A 24,863-nucleotide genomic window follows, 5' to 3' on the forward strand; every position below is an offset into this window, starting at 1 on the left:
TGCAAATGAGAGAATGTGCCATTGATTGTAACTGTGAAATGTCTTCACGTGATCTCCGGCAAGTTTGTCCATGTGTATATGAACTTAGGTGTGTGTTGAAAGCTTCTGTTCTTAGCATTACTTACATGTGTGCATGTTGATGTTCAAATATTCAGGTTTTGAGACTCGTGCCTATATGGTTTATTTAGTGCAGCAGACCAATTGCCTGGTGAGATAACTCAGCATGCAAGCGCCTACTGTGCGCAGTCTACATGTAATGGTGTAGAATCATGTTAAGTCTGCTCAGTGTGTCAATGCTTCGACAGTCAACAGAATGAATACCATTGAGTAGGGTCACAGTAATAGGCAGTATTTATCTCCAGTCCTACAAGACCATTGCTGTGGTAGAATGTGCTAAACACAAAGATGAATGGCTCACAAATGTAGAGGCATATGCACAGGCGCTTGTAGGAGAATTTGAGTAGGTGTGAGTAGTTCAGATTAAATTCGCAGTGAGAAGCATGTAACAGCTGAACAATACTTTTTGCATATGCTTCCTCATGGCATGCCTACGTATTAATGGGTCCCACCCTATATCTAGCAGAGTTTCTGGGGCTATAAACCCACCATGCTAGACTGACTACATTTTTACCATACATGCGGAGTTAGGGTTCATGACGATGTATATTCAATGTTTATACAAAGTTGTGTATTAAGATTTTGTTTGACTATGTGGGTCTTGCAGTGCACGTGACAAAATTCACAATTTGGCACCATACTACACAAACTGCTCTGGGGGATGCAATGGACATGTGCTCCAAATTTCTGCACCATGGGCCACTTTATTACAGTAGGGGCTATTGGTGATAGCTTGTGTAGCCCCTTCTGTAATACAGAACAGTGAACATGTAGCTCTGGCACGATCCTAAAGGGGCATCCCCTCATTTGCAAGTCGGTGTGGCTCCAAGAGGTGCACTCAGTGGTGTAACAAAACTGAAAGCCCCTCCCCCCAGCAAAGAAAATAGAGTGGGGGCCCTCTGGACTCACTCAGGCCAAGTGCTGTGCTGAGGAGGCCCCCTGGAGCTCAGGGGTCCCCCCGCACTGCGGGGTCCTTTGTTACGTCCCTGGGTACACTGACTGTGCAACACTGACTGTGCACTGTAAAGAGGCGGTCCAGTCAGAGTGCCCCCTGAAGGTGCCTGATGAAATGGGGATGATGCTGCCTGGCATATCCCTGCAGCTGGGGGCAGACACTCACTGCAGCAGGATATTTGCGCCCCCTTCAAAAGCTGGACGCTTGATCCCATGAACTGTTAAAGACACACCAGCTATTTCAAACAGCCACTTCACAATTTACTGTGTGCTGCCGTCAGGGCAGGTGCAAGTTTACGGCTGCTCATGGGGGGCTGCGCTGGGGACAGAGCATAATCTGTAATAGTATATATTGACCAGGTCTAAGCCCAGCGACCTCAGTCAAAGGTGAACCATGGTGCAATTCAGAGCAGTGTGCACTTTGATGCATCCTAGTGTGGTTCCTTATATAGTGCTCACACTTAGGTCCCTACAGGAGCTCTGTACGCTTCACAATGCAGATTTGGCACTCATGGTATAAGTGGCTTGAGTGTATGCGTTCTGCCACGGCTGCTTTTTTTTCGTTCTGCACTCTCGAGTTACTTTGACCAGCTGTTAACTCCTCGGATAGCTCTTCCATTGCAGTCGTGGCTGGCACTGTTTCTGACTCACTCACTGAACCTCCAGAAGTCACTGCTGGTCAGCCAGCGAAAAAGGAGTAGCATAGAGTTCCCATTGAACCACACCATACGGCTTCAGCAGCTTATCACTTTTATAGGTCTGGCGTAGATATAGCTTTAACTGGCCTAGAGATAGCTTTACTGTGCCCGAGAGTCTAGGATGTGATTGGGGAGCAAGTGTTCAAATCCATTAGCAGTAGTGGATTTTTTTGTTTGTCCTCTGTTGCGGCCAATTCGCAAAGAAACTTCAAGCTGTTGTTTCTGGAAACATTCATGTGCAATTGTTTGCAACGTGTTTTTTTGCAAAGCGAATTTTAGGTAGGTGTTTAGAAGCTGAATTGCAAAGCATTTTAATGTTTTGCTTTCCAATGTTTGCTTAGAGCAAGTTTAAATGGTTTTTAACAATATACTTGTTGAGTATAGCAGAATTCCTTTAACAGTCCATAATATTTGTGCGCTTCCTTCTTCTATCGTCAATGATGTTGTGATATAACCTTCACTGCATGCCTTGTAAATGCCACATTCATGATTTTTTTGTATAATAAATGATCCTGGAATAAACACTAATCACATCATCAATGTTCTAGGTAATCCAAGACTGACCTCCTGGCTTTGGCAGTGCTTGTTGGATAGGTTTTTAACTTGTTAGAGAAAACAAACACACATTTGTGGTTTAAGAGCACTTTATTGTTCTTTAAGGCTACTTTTAAGTACAAAAAAAGATGGCCTGCCAAACCTTTTTTTCGTTATTTTTTCAGGTGAAACAAGGCCACAAAAGAATGGTATATTACAGATTTACAAACACAGAAAATATTTCAAAATGCACTGTAGAAGGTTCCACTCTGAAGAAACTTCAGTGTTATTTAAACTGGTAGTTTCCGGATTTTGTTTTTCCACAAATTATGGAAACATTAGGCGCTAACAACGCGCAAAATAGGGTTTCTCGCTGCGCACCAGAAAGCGATCAGCGCAGTAAGGCTTGAAAGAGCCGAACCTCACACCGGTAAACTGCACGCATCCTATGACATTCCCATGCCAAAAAGGCGCAGTTTGGCACACAATATAAACCACAACAAAGTATTCGAACCAGTTGAGATTACAACAAAAATACACGGATTTAGTTTCTTTTTTAAAGATTTTTTTTTTCAAAAAACAAATTTTATAAATAACGAGAGGGTGACAGAATACTCTATGTTGGGCCGTGTTCCTTTATTTAATAACGTGCACTAAAATTCTACTAAATGGCACACGACGACTGATTTGAGATGTACACTGTTTTTTAGTAGTGCTTTCAGCACTTCACTCCAATATTATATTATCATCTCAGACACAAATAAACACAGTTTATTAAACATTTTTGAAAACATTTTTTGTCAATAAGGAAACGCGCCCAACAGAAATCGCATCATCAACAGAGCCCCTCTACAGTGTTAATATTTTACTTTTACAATGCTCAGTAGCCTGTAGCAATGACAAACTAGTGGCTATTAACGCTAATGCAGTGTTCTCCTAGAATAACTGTGTTCCTGCACTTTTTTTTTTTAAACTGTATTACAGACAAATTCTACAACAACAAAAAAAGATCAACTTTTTTCTTCAAACAAAAAACGAATGATTACAATTAAGGAAAAGGGGTAAATTAAATAGCTACATATCATTAACAAATTAATTGTTCCTCAAAAAAATACCTACAAATTTCTCTGTACATTCTTTACGCACAGCGTAACGATGGTCTTAAAGTTACCTATATAAAAAAAAGTGTTCTTTCAAATGACTTTCCTACAGAGAGTAGGATACTGAATGCCAAAGCAGATAAGCAATGACTACCCAGTAAGATGGTAGTGAAATGTGTGAAACTGGGAAGGAAATTTGTTTCCTGTTTGTTCTGTCAAAGCAGCCGCCCACTCAACACTAAGACTGCTTTTCTTTTGCCCAACCCTGCACCATTCCAAATTAGAAAGCTTAACATTATGTAAGCCACAATGGACCCAATACTGTAATGTAGACCACAATACATCACATTTCCCGCCCTTGTCCGACTAGCATCTATAACTTCCTACATTTAACCAGTCTCGTCAGATGACCCAGTATATATACATATAAAAAAATGTAAATTAAAAAAAAAAAAAAAGACACTCCAGTTTTAGCTAGTGACATGGGCTATCACGCGATCACAAATAAAATATAGTTTAATGCTGTAACAGTGATAATTACATTTTGACCATATTTTTATTTTTTCGGTGGGCTGCTGTAACAGAATTGCACAACCTCTGAGGGAGAGCACTACACCCTGTGTAGTGTTCAGAATCCCAGCTGACGTCTCGGTTTGCAACTCCTGTATAAAATGGTGATTGGATACTGGAATGTATGTGTGTCGCATGTAACAAACTGACATGGGTATGATGAAAAGCCCTTTAGCTTAACAGCTTTTTTTGGAGCGTCTGCTTTTATTTTGCTTCTAGCTAGACCCTACTGCTAGCAAATGATAATAAATGCATTAACACCTGTATACAGATTTCTAATGGAGGAATGTATGCTGCCTTGACATAGGCTTTTGATCGAACTTAAAAAGAGAAAACAAACAAGCTAACGCCCTGCTTCTCCATCAGGATACTGAAAGGTGGCAGTTTTTTCAGTTGATATCAAAGACTTTCAATGTTTTAGGAAGCGATTTCAGGTTAAGATGATGATGATGATTCCATCATGCGCAAAGGCCTAGCATCCTATACCACACACTATCATATAGTCTACACTGCTTAATTTACGGTGCCTATCCGGAGGCTGTTCTCTGTTGCTGGCTCCTACAAGAGTGAGTATCAAAATACAAATATTAGAGTACAACTGTACCAGCAGTAAGTATATCTAGGACCGATACTGACAAAAATAAACTAATTCTGAAGAGAAGCTAATATGCACTATGTTCCATATACCTATACATTAATAGATACCAGCTATTTTTGGAAAACATGCAAAAGCACTATTGATCAATCCAACCGCAGCTATATGCTAACAACCTGCGTTGTGTTTAGAGAAGTTTAAATGCCCGTGGTATGAGACATGTAGAGTCCAGTTGCAAGCACCTGATATCTGCAGAGAAAGACCTATAACCGGCACGAGACTTCCCCTTCCAAAGCTTTTTTTGCCTTTTTTCTCACAGAAAGGATACAAATGTCATCCATAAACCCCCTAAAATTCAGCAGTTTCCCTCAGAATATTAGCATCTTGCTAAAAGTTGTCAAGCAACTTTAATCCTCCCCCAATAGTGCAAATCAGACTTGACAGTTCTTTTCAAGTATATACATACAAAATTACTCAACAGAAAAAATAGCAATGGAAGCAAATCACACAAATCCTAGTCTCAAGAAGCTGGTAGAAGCAAGAAGTATTTCGGTCAACCAATTGTTGCAATGGCTTTTCGTACAGTAAGCGTGTGTGGTGGTTTGTTGTTGGGGATAGTTCTAAAAAAAGGCAGCAAATTTGCATCAGAGGTCTCTTTGGTAACTGAGGCAGGGAGCTCGGATGCTATGTCATAACCAATAACAAAATAGTTCCTGCTATTGTGTTTTAAGGGCACCCTAAACAAATGGCAAGCAAGTACACATATAGACTGTGTTCTGAAAAACTCCTCTCCCTCCTAGCCTATCCTTTTTAAGCACTGTTCACAAAGCTCGGTCACACCATGCAAACTGACTTCTTTCCTGATGACGGATTTTTCATTGTCCTCTTTCTACGAGACAACTGATGAATGATTGGTGGTGTGATTATGGTTGACCATGTGCGAGGATGGAGAAGGCTGACCCCTTCTCGATGCAGACTCAGGGCTGCTAGACACCCCATCTTTTGCTGCCTTGATCTGAAGCCACGTGTCTCCTAGTGCCTTGGCGAAGTGGTCATCGACGGATCCCGTGATGGACACAGAATTAGTGACTGGCTCGGGCTCCTTATAGTTCTTGCCGAGACTTCTACGGAAATGTTCTTCTATGACTGGATCACAAGCGGTGTTAGCTAGAAAGGGAAAGAAATATAAATCATTAGGTCATGTCACAATTCCTCTTATATCTTTACAGCTGTAACTTTGCTGGTATCCAGCACGATGGAGAAATATAGCTAATAACCTCAAAATATAAACCTTAACTGGGAACTTTCAAATATTTCATTGGAGGAGCTCTAAACCGCTCGTTGTAGAGGCGGCTTTGGTTCAAGCCAACACACACTTTATCATCAAAACAATCTCTGTGCTACTAGAACACTCAAACACAAAGAAGACCAACATTGACATTAATTTTGGTCGGATAATTCTTCGTCCAAATTATACGGCTCCGACTAGGTTTGTAAACAAACCTTTCAAAGGCCATCCGCTGCAGTACTTGAGGTTTCTACTCTATATTCCGGGCTATTTTCTGATAGTTTTCCAACAGTAGCCTTGGCCCTCTCTGAGGCTGAAGCACTGACTGTTTTAGCACAAATGCAGTCACAAAGGCGCACAAGGAAGAGAGCTGCCCCTTTATATTCTTTTCAACAGTGCCTTCATCCCAAAACACAATCATATACTGTGCCACTCACAAACAAGCTAGTATGTAAATGCACATTTTCTCCCAAGTCACAGAAGCGCAGATGATGGAGATGCTCTTACAAATTAACAAAGGAATAGACCTTATTTCATCCCTTTTCACTCGCATTGGTGCTAATATTTCACCTCCTCAGACCACGTGACATAAGGTGATGTTTATATTTGCATGTGCTAAATTCCTCCCAGTTCAGGAGAATTAAGGAGGAGCCACAAAAGTTCTGTGTGCCTTCCTTGTCTTGACTACAGACATACCCTATACTTTAACCTCAGACCTGGAGGAAAAAAATAGGGAATGGAGGATGTGGAAATGTAACACTGGAGAGCACACATGTTGATTACTACACCACAACCTGTTGATTGCGCCAAAAAAGGTTAAAAAAACAAAGACTAATTCTGCTCAGGAGCAGGAGTCGCTATAAAAAGAGGAATGCATCTTCTTCTGAGTGGACTCTGATGTCTGCATGCCTGACTAGATGTGGGTACTGGCCTCTTCAGCTTCCTGGCAGTCATCACAGGAGATTTCAACTCCTTTAGCAAGACAACTGCTCAGTCTTCTTACTCTTCTTAGGTCTAGAGCCATCATACCGCTGCCCATGTTCACTTAAATGTGGCGGGTCTGTAAATCCTCTCCCTCTGAACTTGTAAATGTCTCATAATCGGAGTATGTGTTGTAGTAATTACACGGTACCCTCTTTCAATTGAGGGTTAGAAGATAAAACGTCTCCAAGAGAAAGTTTTGTAATTTCTATGCTTTGCGGATTTATTTGTGAAGAGTTGGGCATTATATCTGGGTAACACCAATTGAAAACCCACAAATGTTCAATCTTTACAAAAGCACCCTTCGTATGACAGTCAGGGCAGTTCACAATATGATTGGTTTTGTCATCATGTAATCAGCCTGCTGATACAACAGTCTGCAACTAGCTGGAAAGTCAGCAAATTATTCCGCTGGGGACTAAGGCATTAGGATTATTAAGGTCCTCCTGAGAATACTGAAAGTTTTCAGCCTACTACTATTACCCTCGTGACTTAAAATTTTACAAAAAATGTTAAAAAGGGGCACATCACATTTTGATATTTTTTTGGGCTTGAGAGAAATTTCTTAATACAAACCTTTGTGTAATTATCGCCAATGGGCGGCTGGCAAAGCACATTTTTACACTGAAAAGGTTTTGTTTTTAGGGACAACTGACATTGACATGCTCCGCATCTCCTCGCTTTTCTCGACCTTCCTTCTTGACCCCACCCATCCTCCTTCATTTTCAGGAAAAAGGATATTGCTTCCGGTTTGTGGGTGCTTCCAGGGAAATCCACATGTGTGCCCTTTGTGGTGGGTCTCTCACACCTCAAGTTTCACCTTTAGAGATCTGTTTTGTTGCGCCATGCCTATGATTAGCGCTAGACCCCTTTATTCCATTCAAGTCTGGTGACGGGGGATGTTTTTGGCTGGTCCAGGTGTATGCTTGCATCTCTGCAAAGTTTCTGATTTTTGTCAAGGATATGTGACTAGCCCACTGATCCAAACCTTCTATTTGGTAAAAGGGAAAACTGTGGGTCCGTGGGTTTTGAAATCTTTCCCAGAAACAAGCAAGGGTGACTCATCTTTGGAGCAACCTTAGTTGTAAAATAGGAAGCAGGACTGAAATCTTTGGTTACACTAGGAGGCCTCTGCTCTGTAACAGGTTTCCAGCTGTGTAAACAGCTCTCCGTGTTGTCTACTGCTGTTAACAGCACTGAAACACATTTCTCCTCTTCAGTCAGTCTCCGTACATCCAAACAAACATATTTAGTAGATCACTGGATCATTTCTTTGACGTCAAAGCAACATAACACTGTAAAGCGTAAAATGTCGATTTCGAATATTATCTAATTTGCCTGCTTGGCTTTCAAAGATATAACTTTGCTAGCAAAAGGCAAGCCTCTGGGCAACAGCAATGGGAGAATTACAGTGGCAAAGAAGCAATCTGAGGTTTAATTCGCGCAGTGCCGCCCCATTCAACAGAGGCGCGTTTAGCTGTGTGTGCATCTGTTTCCAGGGAGTGGAAAGGGAAGCGGCAGTCTATTCTCCGTTATGGCTTCTACAATGGCTACAATGGAGACAGAAGATAAACAGAACTGCTTGCCAAAAGACATGCAAAATTACAGGAAGCATTTGAAAACTAACCAACTTCACCTCTTTAACAAATAGAAAACATTTGTACAGAAAGAGCGAAGAAAATGGCAGCAGGTACAGAACCATACTGGGTGTTCCAAAGTTAACAGTAATAAAATGCTGCCTGGGGCTCCAGATGAAACGGAGAAAAGTGTAGTCTGCAGTAATAAAAATGCTTTACATTAGCTGCAAGCTGCTGTATTTGCAAATTTACTGTATTTTTAAGAAAAACAAATATAAGTCTTCTGAAAGATGATTTTCCAGTTATACACAAGTACACAGTTTGCGAGGAGGTACAACAAAGTTTTGTGTTTAAAGGCAATTTGTTCAAATATTTAATAAAAACGAATACCTAAAAAAATAAACATTATCAACAATTTTAAATGTGAGACTCCTCCATGAACCTTTCTGTGCTACAATTCTAGCAAGCGAACTAAAGGCTTAAAGACTAGTGGGTCTATGATTAACCTTATCAAATATAAAGCAGTTAGGTACAGCAATTACTCCCCACTAATACAATTCTTCATGGATACATACTAAATTATTGTCCTACCGTGGCTAGGTATCGGGTTTTTAAATAGGGTTTGTTGTTACCCCCTATCAATACTACTTCCTTCCCACTGGATGTTCAGCTTGGGCCCAAACTCATGTAAAGAAAATGACATTAGCCTCGTTAGTGGTCAGTGGACCTATGGGGCAAATTCGGTTTTCAGCACTAGAAAAGGTGATCAACTGATGTTTTAATAAAGTGAAGATCAGGTAAATGCCTGGAGCACTTATAGAAGAAACTGGTGTCTCAGTAACGCCACTGGGGTGCTAGTTCAAGAACGTCCTGCCGACAGGACCACTCGCTTCCTGCTTAAATGAATCAATTACACAACAACTCACTTAAGAACCAGCTAACCGTTGGCATCTTATCCTATAACTTTTTTTTTCCTAATCCTAACTACCTCCCTTCCCTATGTCACTTCCAAGCTATTGCCTCCCTCTGGGCAGATAATGTTCAATAGTGCTGTTGTGGCATCATTACTAATGCACAATCTCCGGCTACCCTACCACTACTTATATGCATCTACAAGGGGTAGGACCTTTTGGTAGTCACCAAGGTTCTGGCATGCTTACTAGCCTCTCCGTCTGCCACCACACTACAACTTTCCATTGGGCACTGTGCATCTCGTTTTGTGTGACACGCTACAATTTATCTATTTTGCATCATCTTCAACTGCAGTGGGTTGAAGTGAAAGAGCACCTCTAGTTCCAAAAGAGATTATATCCTGTTTATAACCTAGTGCCCAGCACGAAGGAAGGGCCTTCTAAATAATATTTAAGGACCTTGTTACTCTACTTATTGCTTTGCCTCTTAACATCCTAACACTCAAAGGCAGGAATCCACGGTATAGCTATGTTCTCACCCATATTAATTAACCAATAGAATCCAATCCCTCGGTGTAGCCACATCAAAGGCAAGCATTTCAGCAAATTACTCAACCATAAATTGACCCTCGATTGATCATCATTTCTTCCATATGAAGTGGATTGGATCAGCCTCATCTTGAGTCACATTCGGTAAGCAAGTGGTCGCCCACAGTCCTTTACAAATTTTGAGGCCACATGTTTTGGAGAAGAGCAATCTCGATATATACCTGCACCTAAACCACACACAATCCCACCCTTTAACGACTCTCGGACTAGTGTGCCTAAGCTTAGATGGTGAAGACTAACAAAGCTTTGTGGCTGCAGTGAGCATTTTCTCCTAACATCTTGACAAGAGAAGGTCTAACATTAAGCATCAACTCCACTCTCGTTGCTCAACCTTCGCTTAGAAATCTTCACAATTTGGCAATGGATTCTCCAACACACGGTTAAAAAAATAATGTCAATGCCCTTTCAACCCTAGGACGCCAACACAGAACATGTACAATGACACTAAACATCAACTGATCCCAGACCAATCACTGCATAACTTACTGTTGGAAGGCCTCCTGTAATTGGCTGGCAAAGCTGAACCACACCCACTGTGGGCTACGGGACAGTGAGAGAGATTACAGTTGCGGTTGCTCGCTGAGGCACATGTAATTACAGAAGGACGGTTCTGCAAGAAAACAAAGTATATGTAAAACATTTGCTGTTCTGCAATGCACAAAAGGGAAAACACAGACTCCTGACATCTTGCAGTTCCTCACATGTCAGTACTGGTGTAGTATAATGTACTAAATGAGAAGACTCGGCACACTGTGTTCTGGATTATGCCTCTTGCAAAAGTGATCCTTTCACACAATAACTCCACTTTAACAACAATTAAGCAAGCCTAATGCACCCACACAGATTATGAGACATAAGTGATTACAGAAACTGAAATGGAAAGTCTGATGTCCTCGCCTCAACAAGGATTCCAAAGCAATTTGGAAAATCGCTCTTGTGTTTTGCTGTTCAAACAAATGTGAGTTCCTCTATTTATAGGAACAAAAGGGGCATTCCAGCAAGTGTCTCTTCTCTATTTATAGGAATAATAGGGCCATTCCAGCAAGTGTCTCTTCTCTATTTATAGGAACAATAGGGCCATTCCAGCAAGTGTCTCATCTCGAGATAAAGCGTTTCTGTAAGTTCCAACCGGTTTTAGGATGGCGCAATCAGGATTAAAAGATCAATTAATGAAAACTCTGGCATGATCAAAGGACATCAGAACTGAGGGGTGATGAAGTTACTGCCAGTAAGGATGGAATAAAGTACCGGCTAACAGTGGATACATACTTTTTGTAAACAGTTTCGGAACTGATTTCTTAGGTGGATGACAGAGTCTACTTACATGGAGGGGGTAGACCACTCTGGATCTCTAGGACATAACATTTTCAGTCCTGTGTTTTTATGTAAGACTAATGGGTTCTTGAGGTTTCAAATTTTCTTGTCTCCAATTGAGAAAAAAAAAAAACAACTGACAAAGCCAATGGGTCTGGCCTTTTCAAGTGTGCAGCATTTTATTTAATAATTATTTTTGCAAACAGGCAACATGAAAAAATGTGCAAATATAAAAAAAAAAAAAAAAAAAAAAATATATATATATATATATATAGGTGAGTCCCAGCAGCCTTCACACTTAAGTGCAATCGTTTCCATGTCACTGCCCACAAGCTATCAGGCAAAATGTCATCACTGACTGTAGAAGATAGCCAGTGGATGTGGTTGGCTCACTCACTGCTTCATGCTGTAGCAGGTGGAAGCACAATTCGAATGAGAAATTAATAGATCAATGGATGAAGATGGCTGACCAAAAGCTAGTTTATTTATGCATATGTGTATGCATTTTATTATAGTTTTTTGGCAAACATGTGGCTGGCAGAACTACCAAAGCTGACCCTAAGCTTGACCTAAAAATTAGACTTTAGCACTCTACATCAAAAATTCATAAAAAGAAGGGCCAACACAAGAGACATGATTTGCACAGCGAAATGGACTCAAATTATAGAACAGAAAGCCAAACGAAAAAGTCACTGTAGAGAGGAGCTACAGGGTGCAAAAGACCTCCCATCATCTAGTTCTACAACTTATAGGTGAGCAAAATACTTTCTCACAGAACCCAACAGGACAGTCCTCTTAGTATTATGCGAATTTCCTCTACTGAAACCAATTCAACTAAACATTCCTGATCATGCAACACTGCTGATTCAATGGTTTCTCTTTCATGGGCACACAGTCACCTCGAGCAGCATGTCAGTTTATGGTACTCACCAGTCCCAGAGATGGCATGCGAGTTTGAAGTGTAGCTGAAACATGCTCATGGGTCACCCTCATGTGTATGTAGGAATAGCAAGTATGTCTTAACTTATCATGTACATGTGATTCCTCCCGTTTACTGGGGTCCAGAACCCAGCTAATTTACACCATATACCTACACACTCACAACAGCGGGTTCCTTATAGAGAGGGCATCGGTAAGCCATCTTGCTGGCTACAGGGAAAAGCTGATCAAATTATAGACCCAGTCTGGAAAGCTGAGCTACATACAGTGAACATATGCCAACCATACTGGAAGCATAAATCAAAGTTCACCGATTCAAGGTACGAAATTGCACACACCCCCCCCCCCCCCCACACACACCCCCTTTTGTGGTCTCAGTTTCTCAAAGAGAGACTGAGGGGCTATAGACACAAGTAGTAACTCAAGAGTGTCTACCTGCTTCTGTCAGGCTAGTGTACAATATGCACAGAGACAAGCACTAGCAATGAAAGCATGTATAAGGTCCTTTCCCACCTGATTCCTCTGAGGGTCCACCAAAATAGCTATAATTTGAGCCAGCCCAGTCTGGGGCAGGACCTATTTGCTGGTCAATTATTCCACCTATTAACCCATCTCTTCCACCAAAGCTAGAAGTTATGACATTTCTTTGCCCACTTTGTTCTATCGTCGATTCTTTGAGTTTAAGGCTCAGGTGCCAGGCCCCTCATTTTCATCACCAGTATTTCCAAGTGGCTCTAGGGAACATCTGCAGGTGACGTAACAATGGCTAGGCTGGACAGGCATTTGGTCCCCTAAGTCCTGCCTGTCCTTAAAAGAGCCATAGCTCCTTGAGCTCACCACAATGACAACTTTCTCATCTTGCCGCACTTACCAGGGGTGGAATAGTGCCTGCCTGGTAGAGGCAGCATGTTGCAGGCTCAGAACTCCAACACCAATTAATCTCGAAAGATGCAAAACATAATCTGTTCTATCACACTCAAAAACGCCAAGAACAGGGTGTCATCCAAACCCACACCTTTAGGGCCGTCTCTTATTCAGACTCACCCAGACATATCTGGTGACAGTCTCCTTTCTTCCCGACAAGATAGAATGCACTTTCCAGCTTTCTGAGAACAGCAACAGTGGCAGCCATCATTTTCACATAGACACATTCAGGGATAGGAGCTAGTCTTAATGGAAACTCCGGCTGCACACACAGTACTGGGCAGTGATCCTCACGCTGTTAACTACTAAGCCTTCCAGTGCTTCTTCCCACATCCAAAAGGCAAGAAACATCTAAGCAATGCCTTGTACTTAAACTCATTAATATACGGTGCGTTTTGTAAACACTACACAATGCATTCGGAGGGTGGAATTAATAAGGTATGAACACAGATTATCGGTCAGGAAAAAACACTGATTTTCAGACTCAACATGTCGGCAGCACCACAAGCAATTAAGAAACCCTCAACTAACTTATACTACCATAATACATTTTAAAAATAATTATAATGGCTTACGTGGCTATTTTAGTTCACAAGACAAAACACTAAAGTGCCTTACAGAATGAAAAGCTGCAACAACATACATAATATCCAGCCGCCCAGAGACACTTAACATGATAAAAAAAAAAATAAAAAAAAAAAAAAAAAAAACTTTTTCACGTTTCTGTTATGGTCAATAAGGGTTCAGTCTAAAAAATAATTAGAAGGGCCACAAAAAGAATTCCACCCATACCAGACTGGAATCAAAGCTTGACATTGCAATAAACCTAGACGGAACAGCTTCTCACCATATATGGCAGAACAAGAAGGCTTCTCAGAGTAAGGCAAAGCCACCTCGACTAGAACTTTTCAAATGTTATCTATTCGTCCCATTATAAAATACAACAGAAAGATGTCTCCAAATTAAACACCACACCACTAGACAACCTTGACTTCTGTAAGTGTTAATCCTACAGGCGGAAAGGGAATTCATACTCTGAAAGCAAGAGGACAAAGCAAGTGCGCTACACAAATATAGATAATAGAACGGATAGCAACCAGCTAAAAAACATCTACAGCAGACACACAACATACAAAAGTAGTTGACTTTCATATTTTGTGACAGTTTGTAGCGCATCCTGAAATGCAATGTAGAAGGTCCTCCAACAGTATTTACTGCCCACCCGCTCCCTTCCCCAGGGGCCAAGATCACACAACAACAAAAAATCACACACAAAAAACAAGATCAACAGATTAGTGCTTATTAAGCGACCATGACGGACAACCCCTGGTTAGCTTAGTGCAGTCAGAGCAGATAAACTGTGAAGCGTTATGGAGGAGACATAACATTAGGAGTTTGAGTGATTTCATAAAAACAATAAACTGGTGGTAAATTACAACAAGAAAGTTTGCTGAAACATAAAGGAAGTAGAAAATATGAAAGCCCTCATTTAGAAACTTCATGAAAAAATCGGTGAGGTAATCCTTTCACAGCTTTACAGCTTTTTGAGGCATAAGTGGAGTCCGGGATGGCAAATATTGCAGGTATCATCTAAAAAACCCAAACTCTGGAACTCTTAGGTTTCCATCTTAGTCAGCATTAACACCTATCACCGTCATAACACAGTCGGTAATCTTGCTTCATTATCATAGAGCCACATTACCTGTTGCCTTTCCATCGGACTCAGTGCAGGGATGATGCCCATGGCTCGAGCTGCGTCCATGCTGTTTTTGGTCAGTGCTAGAGGTTGATCCATAGTCAGGCTGGGGATCGAAGTGTACAAGTGATTTGCGTGAAGGCTCATGGTTGGTGCTACAGCTCTCTCTATGGGACTGCGGCTTCTGTCTCGGGGGTCTTTCCGATAATCCCCATTAGCAGCCTTGGTTCTTTAAAAAAAAAAATATATACATTTTATAAAAATCAATATTTGCAAACTCGAAGCTTAAAACACTTCAAAGTCGTACATCTGTTTATTGTCTGCGACTAACATTGTACGTCACGATATTCATTGACCAGGATTGACCGGTTTGTCTCATAAGCGGTACTGTAGACAAACCAGAAGATGCAGAAGTTAATTTGGTCCAAGTCAACTGTACCATCACCAGTTCTTAACTAAGACATTGATCTACTGGTCAAAGCACAAGCACCAGACAGGACTGAATATCACTGATGTACCCTCTTTTGATTCAGTAAATCAGATTCTACAAGTCACTTTTGGCTCATACATGTGAGAGAAGGAAGAGGCACATTTGGAATTAGAGAATGATCAAAAAGTCATTTGTTTTAAAACACATGTATAGAACTACATGCCACTTTCTAGAGCGTTGCTTGGGTTTTTAAAGCACCCTTGGAAAACTCAATAGTTCCACTAGGTCGCTGCCAAGCTCAGCAACAGTGACCACCTGAAACGTGTCGCGAACTACACAAACAACTGAACCTGTCTCTCACATTAAGAAGTCTTTAAACATATCCTAACTGTACTCCCATAGCCTTAATTTCAGATGATTCTGGACTTCTGAATGTATTTCAGGATTAGTGTGTGAGGATTAGTGTGTGCTTCTGTCTGGTCTTTCCAGAAATAATCACGTTACTGTCGGAGGATGCATGAGTTCTCACAAGCGTACAAATATGTGCACAGCGAAATGTGAAGGTGTAGATTATTGCAAGCAGAAATGTTAGATAAAAATCACACTTTCACATTAAGTTTTATGCACCAAGAAAAAATATTTCCCCCGTGTATAAACACTAAATTGCTACGTGGGCTGAATTTACCTCGCAAAGCTGCACAAATTAAACGTGTAATGATTGCAGCACAAAGGTTAAGAAATGCTACAATCTGTTTTGACTGCAGAGTGACATTCTCTTTCGATTTTTTTTCCTAATACAATACAGTGAGGACTGCGTAATTTTAAAGGTGCTCTCAAGACTTAAGATTTTGTGTTAATTAGATTCGAGTGAATAGTGATAATGGTACATTTAAGCAGCATGCTTATGCAAAGTACCAAGGCTAGAGTTCTCAGTATGCAAAAAAACTGAACAAAAGGTTTAGCGTACATAAGATTTTTAAGGATCGGTGTATTCTGTAGAACAGCATATATTTTATAGCTGGTTCTTTAGAGATATGGAGACCTAGCTTATCTTTTTATAGGAGTCCTGAACTCAAGAGCTTGAGATTATACAATGAAAGCACACAGAGATAGCATACAACAGACATATTTTTTCATGGTTTTACAATCCCTGGTGCAGCGGGGCTTAACGACCTTACCTACCACACATCTGCACACCAGTCCACATCTATGCACCTATCAATATGCAATAATAGCATTTCCCGAAATGAGTTTGTAGATGAGCATATCAGAGTGGGAGAGTTACTGATAGGCGAGTGTGAGGAGATTGCAGCGCTATATAAAAGTAGAAATTTGGAAACTACACATTCTCACGGGAAAAAGGGCGAATTGCACCACATAGGTCTTGAGAAAGTAGCCATTGTCCTTAGAAAATCTGCCTCTATTCTATTTGCCCCTCAGAAAACGGAAAAAAGCATTTGTAAAAATGATTTACAAAAGTAGCGGCCCTTCGGATTAGTTTCAAGGCTCATGGAAACTCACAGGTAAGCAATGAGTGGCAGTGTTTGCATAAATAATATTTGAAATATCCTGTCTCCCCAACACCAATATGTAAGAGTAATCTTAGACCCGGGTCGAAAAACAAACTGCCGTGGAAGGGTGCGGAAGAGGAGGCACAGGGTCTGGGGTGGCATGGCTAGCCAAATCCATGCCAAGCTTTCAGGATAACCACTTGGCCCCAGCTTAATGTGGGTGGTGCTATGTTGGGAAGAGTTATTTTATTTTTCATTTTGCTTTTATGATTTGTTTCTACCTTTAATTTGTTTCTCTCCACAATATCAGTGGAAGGATTGACAGGTTGCTGGGCCCTGCTTTACTTTTAATTTACCCACCTGTTTAGGCATGTAAGCGCTGGAAAGTGCTGGATCCCTGCCACGCCCCCTTGAATGGCTGGCTATTTACATCAGCAGACTGCGCGCAGCAGACATGCTGATGGTGCGCTAAAGACACGCATGTCTGCGCCCGTCCGCACTTGGATTGCACCGGACACCAGTCCCCCTGCTGGTTTCAGCTCACATTCCTTACAGGGACAATGTTATTCAAGTGAAGAGCTTTTTGCCCTCAATACAGCAGGTAAGGACACCAGCGGTGCTAGAATAGTGCCATGTCCCATCATTGTAGCCTCTAAGGTGTCGTGTTAGGAATGTGGTTTCTTGATAGTGGCCCGTAAGACACAGGACAACAATACGCTTGAAATTAAGACAACCCACACTTGCACACTAAAAATACTACTAGAGCTGAGAAAATCCTGTGCGCCCTACTCAATTCCAGATCTCTGATGAAACACAAACTCGAATTTTCTGACTTTTTAGATAAACAGACTAGATTTTGCATATGTAATTGAGACATGGGCCGACCCTACGTCTGGCCCAGATATGGTTGTAGCAATCCCTCCCAGTTATTCTAGTTATAGATAGACCACAAAAAAGTTGTAGTGAGTAAGCTATTATAAATCATTAGAATATATTGGCCATTTTCCAACCAGTGCCCTCGTCAGAATGTGAAACACTATCCTTTAACATAGAAGTGTCTAAAATCCAATCCTTTAAAGGATTATTAGTGTATCGTCCACCTGGCCCCTGGAATGCCTTTTCCTCGGGCCATTTGCACATTAGTGGAATCCTGTATTCTCCCCAATGACTGGTAGTATGTTGCTGAGGTGCAAAGTTGAATGGAGTCTCAAGTCCTGTTTGCAGCTGGTGTCTTTTATTTGTAGATACTAGAAAACATTATGCCATCAGCGAGATACAGCCAACACGTGTTTCGTCACACCAGTGACTTTATCAAGGCTGGGCCGTCCGGCCAGGATGGTACGTAACGGAGGTAAGTATTAGAGGGAGCCCCGTGATCAGTTGAGTGGGCTTTGGAGCGTCAGTAGTAACTTCTAGAAGTAGACCTAACAATATTGTGGCTGAGTAAGAAATTAGGCAAGTATGAAAAGGCAGGTTAGCAGGCCCTGATAAGCCTGTGGTCGGAACCTGAGAAGGCGAAGGGACGTGTAGCACAAAGTAGTCTGGACGAGTATCTCGTGCTACACGTCCCTTCGCCTTCTCAGGTTCCGACCACAGGCTTATCAGGGCCTGCTAACCTGCCTTTTCATACTCAGACGCAGAGGTTTAAACTGAAACCATGTCTAGTTTAGGACTCTCTCAAGTGGTAGATGACTCAACGCGCAGAAGAGGCCATACCCTGGATGGGATCTTTATTAATCATAATAATAATAATTATTATTATTATTATTATTATTATTTCCTAACTGTGACAAACACTTTACCTCCGACATGATAAGACCTTTATCACGGAGTGTTTGAAATAAATCTTCCTCAAAGATGGCCCTCAAATAAAGTTCAACTTTGCCCTCATACATCTTGCGCTTGGCATAAAATTCATAGATCAATTCAATCAGATGCTTAGTCAATCTCAGCCCGAGAGGGTAGAAGATTCAACCCAATTAATGTTAAATTATTCAAATTGGCTGAATGCAGCAGTCACTGCTTTGGTCCCCGTCATGGTAACTTGACACTATAGAAGTAAACCATCTATGGTATACAGATAATCTAAGAACCCAGAAACAATGTTGTAGAAGGTAGGAACGTAACTGGAGAAAGGAACATAAAATTCTGGAGAAAGAAAAATACAAGCATTGTATGACGGATTACAAATCATTACTAGAAAAAGAAAATCCCGCTACTTTACACATAAGATTAAAGCTTCAAAAAAATCTGGAAAAGAACTATTTCAGACTGCAATCAAATTGGCCACAATTCGTAGTAATAATTTGGCAAGTAGCCGCCAATTTCTTTACAAAACTCATGTAGACTTTTTTCAAAATAAAGTGGAATAAGTTTATAACAGGTTCTCTTCCAATAAGACATCCATCTCTGAGGAAAACAAATCCTCTTTGCTCTGACCGGACAAAGAAACCTTTATTGAATTTGCTGCTCTTACTGAGAAGAAGGTAACATTGCAAATGAACTATGTAAAGTCTGGTTTGCCATATGATCCTTGCCCCCCCTTTAGTGGTCAAATTAGCTTCTGAGGTAATTGCCTCTAATCTCACAGATATTTTCAACTGAATATTTTAGAGCGGTTACTTCCCTAAACAATGGAAAACAGCTTCACAGCTCTTATTGATTACAAAACCAAATCCGAATCCTATGGACCCCAGTAGCTATCGCCCAATCTCTTGATGCGGCCAAGATTGTGGAGAAGACTATGAACTAACAATCGCTGCCTTCATCCAAAAAAATCATCTTCTGGACTCAACTCAGTTTGGGTTCAGAAGTGGCCATAGCACTGAAACTTCCTTGATCATGACAATGGAAGAGATGAGGGCAACTCTTGACCAGTGGGGGAGAGAAGCCCTTGTCCTACTTGATTTTTTGGCAGCATTTGATACGGTCAATCATGAGTTGCTGATTGATGGACTCCACATAATCAGGGGTCACAGGGGCCACTTTGGCTCTGCTATGATCGTTTGTTCTTGGATGAGAACAATCAGTGCAACTAATTATGTGTCAGAACACTTGTTATTGCCTTGCAGGGTCCCTCAGAGGTCCTCTCTAAGGCCTACGTTGTTCGACATGTTTTTTACCTGTCTGGTCAATCTGATGAGATCACTTAGATTCTCGCTTACTTCTTATGCTCACGACAGACTGTTGTCTCACTTGTAAGTAGCGACAATGACACTGGAACCAGATTTCATAATTGTATGAGGGCAGTGAGCAACTGGATAAATATTAACTCCCTGAAATTAAACTCAGAGAAGACAGAGGTAATGCTATTTGGGAATTATGTTTCTTTCTGGTCCCCAACCTGGTGGGCACAGGAATTGAGTACTTTTATATCTCCTGTCAGGAAGCCTAGAAATCTAGGTGGGTTAGTTGATAAGTTAACCTATGGTGATCAAGTTAATGCTGTTACTTCCTCCTCTTTTTCACACACTAAGGATAATAAGAAAAAAAAAACGTCCTTGCCTTTCTCCTGAGTCTCAGAAAACGGTAGTCACTTCCTTAATGCTCTCCAAAATAGATTTTTGTAATGGGCTCTATCTAAATATGCAACAGTAGTTTGTGAACAAACTTCAATCTTTACAAAACATTGCTGCACAATAGCTATTAAGTATCCCTAAATTTGAATGTGCTTCTCAGGCCATTAGAAATCTACACTGGCTTCCTATCAGGCAAAGGATCATCTTCAAGGCCCTATAAGTATAGCCTATAAAGCACTGCACAATATGGGCCCAGATTACCTGAGAACCTGTTATAAATGGTGCTGTCCAGGCAGGACACTGCAGTCTTCAGAGGACAAAAACCCACAGTCCCCAAGTTCTAACACTCCTCCTGGGGCGGAAGAAGCTCTGTTATTTGTACAGCCAAAGGATGAAATACTTTACCGCTGCATGTCAAATCAAAGACCAGCCTACTGTCTTTTAGGAAAGCATTAAAAACATGGTTCTTTGGGAAACTGTAAGCTCCCTCATACTTTTTCAGCAGAGTAGCGTCAAGACCCCTCCGGGTATTCACACCCTTTAGAAATATTTAGAAGATAACATAACTTGTGTGGATATGAACATATGGCCTGGATCCAACCCTCCTGGTCACCATGTCAAAATATAAAGCGAGATGCTGAAAGTGTCACAACCCAAACCCACTGATTTCCAAAAACAGCAGTTAGTCTTCCGCAACAGCCACTACTACCTTGGCCCAGACAGGTAGGGCTGACATTCATATAGCACAAAGGTTCACTGGAACCGTTTTATTGGCACTTATCTCCAACTAGGTAGAAGGCAAAGGCCACAAAACAGCCACCAGTTAAGCAAACGAACTGATGAAAAGGCAGATTTAGGCAAGGTCATGCAATTAGCATTGGACCAAAGAGAGAGAGGAGCAAGTAACCTAAAGAGGAACTGTATACATTCACTGGCTCTCATACCTTAAATCCGTAACGAAGTGGACGTGTGGTTTACATATTTTTGGTTTTATTATCCTTTTTGAAAACAGAAACGCCTTCACTAACTGGAGGCTTGAAGTACCCCATCCACCCCCTGGCTGTGAGATGGGTGCAGCACTAGAATTCAGAAACAGCAGCATTTGCATAGCGCTGTATACACCACTAGTGCACTAACAAGCATTTGCAATGCAATGGGGTCTGGCGTTTGCTCGAGTTAGAGCTATTAGTGTTGTAAATTCCTAACTGGATTTTTCTTGCCACATAAATTGAAAATGAAAAGTATAACAGTTGACATAAGCAAGACATTTCAAAGCGCCAGGGCCGCCACGAACTTGGGCGCAAGAGTTATTGGCTCCCTGCATGAATGTCTAGAAAGGATGCAGCTGGGATAAAAGGCAAACCGAAACCAGAGGAGGGACCATCACACGCTGCGCTGCGTGACTAGTGTGATGGCAAACAAAAGTGTCCACTTAGTGAAATCGACTGGGAGGGAACTCAGCGCACAAAGAAGGGACATTTCACAAAACGCAACAATAAAAATTAAGCATCTAAGACAAGCGCAACAAAGAATGAACAGCACAGTGGGCATGGTTAAAAGCCCACAGAGAGATTACAACAGCCCGGGAGCTTGCGCGCTCGATCCAAATAAATGTGATGCATATATATTAGTACACTAACCTATTGGTTCCGTAAAATGTAGTTATGTTGTAATGTAGCACTCTCCTAAAGGTGAATTCACATTTGAAACTAACGCTCAGGGTGTGGAGGGCACCAGACTCCATAAAATCAGCCTGGCGCGCTGAAATCCTACTGACAACACACCAGCGCGCAATTGCACGCAAATTCCGCAAAAAACGTTATGAAGCCAACTTCTTAATTCTTGGACTGCCTCGTTTAAAAAAATAGTTCTAAGGAGAGATTTGAATGTAAAGGCGGTGGTGGTGGCTAGTCAAAATTCCCTAGAGAAGCATCAATTTGTTTCCTCCAAAATGTTTAAATGAACACTTCGAACGTTGCCTCGTGCGAAAGCACGAATAGCAGAATATCTTTCAAAGACAACTGGAAAGTTATGACCTGCTTCCCTTTGCTTGGGACTTTTCCTTGTTGATATAGTTCATTAAGGCGCTTGCTCTATAGAGCTGCGCTAAACAAATATCCGGAGTTTAACATATGCTGTTATATCGAGACCGATTTCAATGTTGAGGCGTGTAAAAACCTGTGAGAAAAATCCATCTACTGCTGAGCCTAGCAGAAAACCAAACATCGCCTGTTCATTTCCTGTAGCGCACCCTTGACTTCCTGTAGCGCACCCTTCCCTTCCTCTAGCACTTTGTCAAATACGCAACTCCCAAAATTCGAACTCTATTTCTCACTTGAAACCACAATAAAACGTGAAGGATGATGCAACACAGAGCTTCATTGGCTACTCACAGTACTACGTTGAGCCTTACAAGGATGAGCAGTGCAGAAATCAGCGCACTTTAGTCTCCCATTGGTCCCCAAGAGTGCCTTTCAGAGCATAAGGCCCATGCATCTACTAGTCATGACCTACCCCTCCCCTGGTATTATTCTAAGTAAGGTTATAAGCAGGTCGTTGACTAAAATGAAACAATCAGCTTTTTATCCTAGGGGTTCAGAAAAAAAGTCACTGAAATTCTCCAAACAATTTTCTACTCCATCCCAAGCCTCCCAAACACATGGTAAGAGGGGTCTAAATTCCTCAACTCTCCATGACCTCAAATAAATGGCAAATGGCCTCAGCGGGGCTGATATTGCTGCCCGTTTTTAGTCAGACCTGCAGAAAGGCCAAGATCACACTTCTCACCAGGGCTAGGGGTCCCTCCAGTACATCATCTCCTAGAGATCAGTTTTAAAAGGTCTCAACTTTGATATGTCAAACAGATGAAGGGCACTGACTAAAAGCCCACTCTCCTACTATTTAAATGTATTTATGTAGGTACTGTATTTGTAATATGAGGTCTCTGTTAGACAGCTATATCCGTCTGTAGATAAGACCTAAAAATTAAGAAGGGTGGGAGCTTGCGGTGTGTAATTTACAGCGTGCAGTATTACTCCCTCAATGTTACGTTTCTTACCTCAGAACAGGTGATAGAGACCGAAAGGTTCCCCCAGAATCTGTTAGATTTCCTTGCGTACCTGGAGAAACGTGTGTGTGTGTGTTTGTGTGGGGAGGGGGCGGGGCATGATAGTACCAATCGTAATCCTAATTCGGATACAAACTGTTAGTGACGCGCGCACACACACACACACACACAAGTAAGAGTTCTGCGTCATACACACCACTCTGGGAAGTAGCAGCGGTTGTATACAACGGGCTAGAATTTGTCGGAGAGGGCTTTCCCCGCAAACGAGAAAATACGAGCTGCTGTTCACCTGCCTGCAATTTATCAACGAGTGTACAGTGGAGCTGTGAATGGGAACTTATTTTGCATTTAAAGACAGATGGTCACTTGAGGAACTAGAGATGATAAACAAATAATGCTAAGTTTTGTAAAGCGAAAATGTGATAACTGGAAATCTGTCTCGAAAGCACAACTGCAATATATATTTTAAACCAACATACTAGTTACCAAGAACAACCTACCTTCCCTATCATTCGGACCAACCATGCACTACACCAGTGGGCAGTGTGCACAGTCAGGCCCGGTTGTTACAAAGAGGACCCACAACCAATCATTAACGCTGCATATAATGCACTACGTCTCGAGTCACGATTAAACATTTTTAAAATCCTGACGTTTCGTGGATGAGTAAGAAAGCGACAATTTTAAATGAACAACTTGTGGAAAACTAGAGAGCCCTTTTGCAACCATACACAAACACTGAATGAATAAAAGTGCTGGTAATACTGCCATCACATGACGTACAGGACACGTGTCTGCCTTCAATAAGGAAGCTTACTTAATGTACTGATTTTACTTTATTGCATTGGCATGTATGAAGCACGTTCTTACAGGGGACCCCCCTCCCCCACCCAAAAAAACCAGAGGATTAATTCAGCTTACACCTTCACACTTTCAACAGGTATTACTATTAACCAATGTCACAATACCCAATTTACTACATCAGAAAGAACTAAGCCTAATTCGGTTTAGGTGGAATTAGATTTCGTGACCTGCAGATCACCATGTATTAAGGACCAATTGTTTAATTCATTGACCCATCCTGACAGCAATGCACAAGATGTCAGGTGTATGAGGCAGCTACAATGCAGTAGAAGCAGCACTAGGAGGACTCTTTTCTAAGAGATGTGATTGGTTGGAATGGAGTTAGTTGTCGGTGGTTTATGAGGAAGGAGTGTTGGTGCTGTGCTCGTATTGTGTAATATTGCACAGATCCTCAGTATGTAGTAGTGTAAAAATGAATGAGAGGGCAGCTAAGCGTATACAGTGATGCCTGGGTGGGAGGGTGAGGGAAACAATATGGCCTAAGTGGGAAGTAGCTGATATTGTGTTCGACTGGCAGAAGATGCCCATTTTGTATTACTGCAAACGTATAGCTCTGCCTTTTCGAATAGACTACAGTGAAGGACAGAGACGTAGTTGCCTATCGTCCATGGAAGAGATCTTATATCAATACATACGCACATACATGTAATGCTGACAAGTATGTTG

The 24,863-nt window shown here is 41.5% G+C and overlaps 1 protein-coding gene across 2 annotated transcripts in view; it reads right to left on the reverse strand.

The window, feature by feature from the left end:
- Positions 1–2,395: 2,395 nt before the first annotated feature.
- Positions 2,396–24,863, reverse strand: part of VGLL4 (vestigial like family member 4) — a 304,444-nt gene continuing 281,976 nt past the window's right edge. For both annotated transcript variants that reach the window (XM_069206659.1, XM_069206658.1), the window contains 3 exons: positions 14,814–15,036; positions 10,421–10,544; positions 2,396–5,735 (listed from right to left, as the gene is read on the reverse strand). In XM_069206659.1, coding sequence (XP_069062760.1) covers positions 5,458–5,735; positions 10,421–10,544; positions 14,814–15,036 — 625 coding nt within the window. In that variant the 3' untranslated portion in view covers positions 2,396–5,457. The remainder of the gene's footprint in view (positions 5,736–10,420; positions 10,545–14,813; positions 15,037–24,863) is intronic.

This window comes from Pleurodeles waltl, chromosome 9, assembly GCF_031143425.1.
Source record: "Pleurodeles waltl isolate 20211129_DDA chromosome 9, aPleWal1.hap1.20221129, whole genome shotgun sequence".
NCBI lineage: Eukaryota > Metazoa > Chordata > Amphibia > Caudata > Salamandridae > Pleurodeles > Pleurodeles waltl.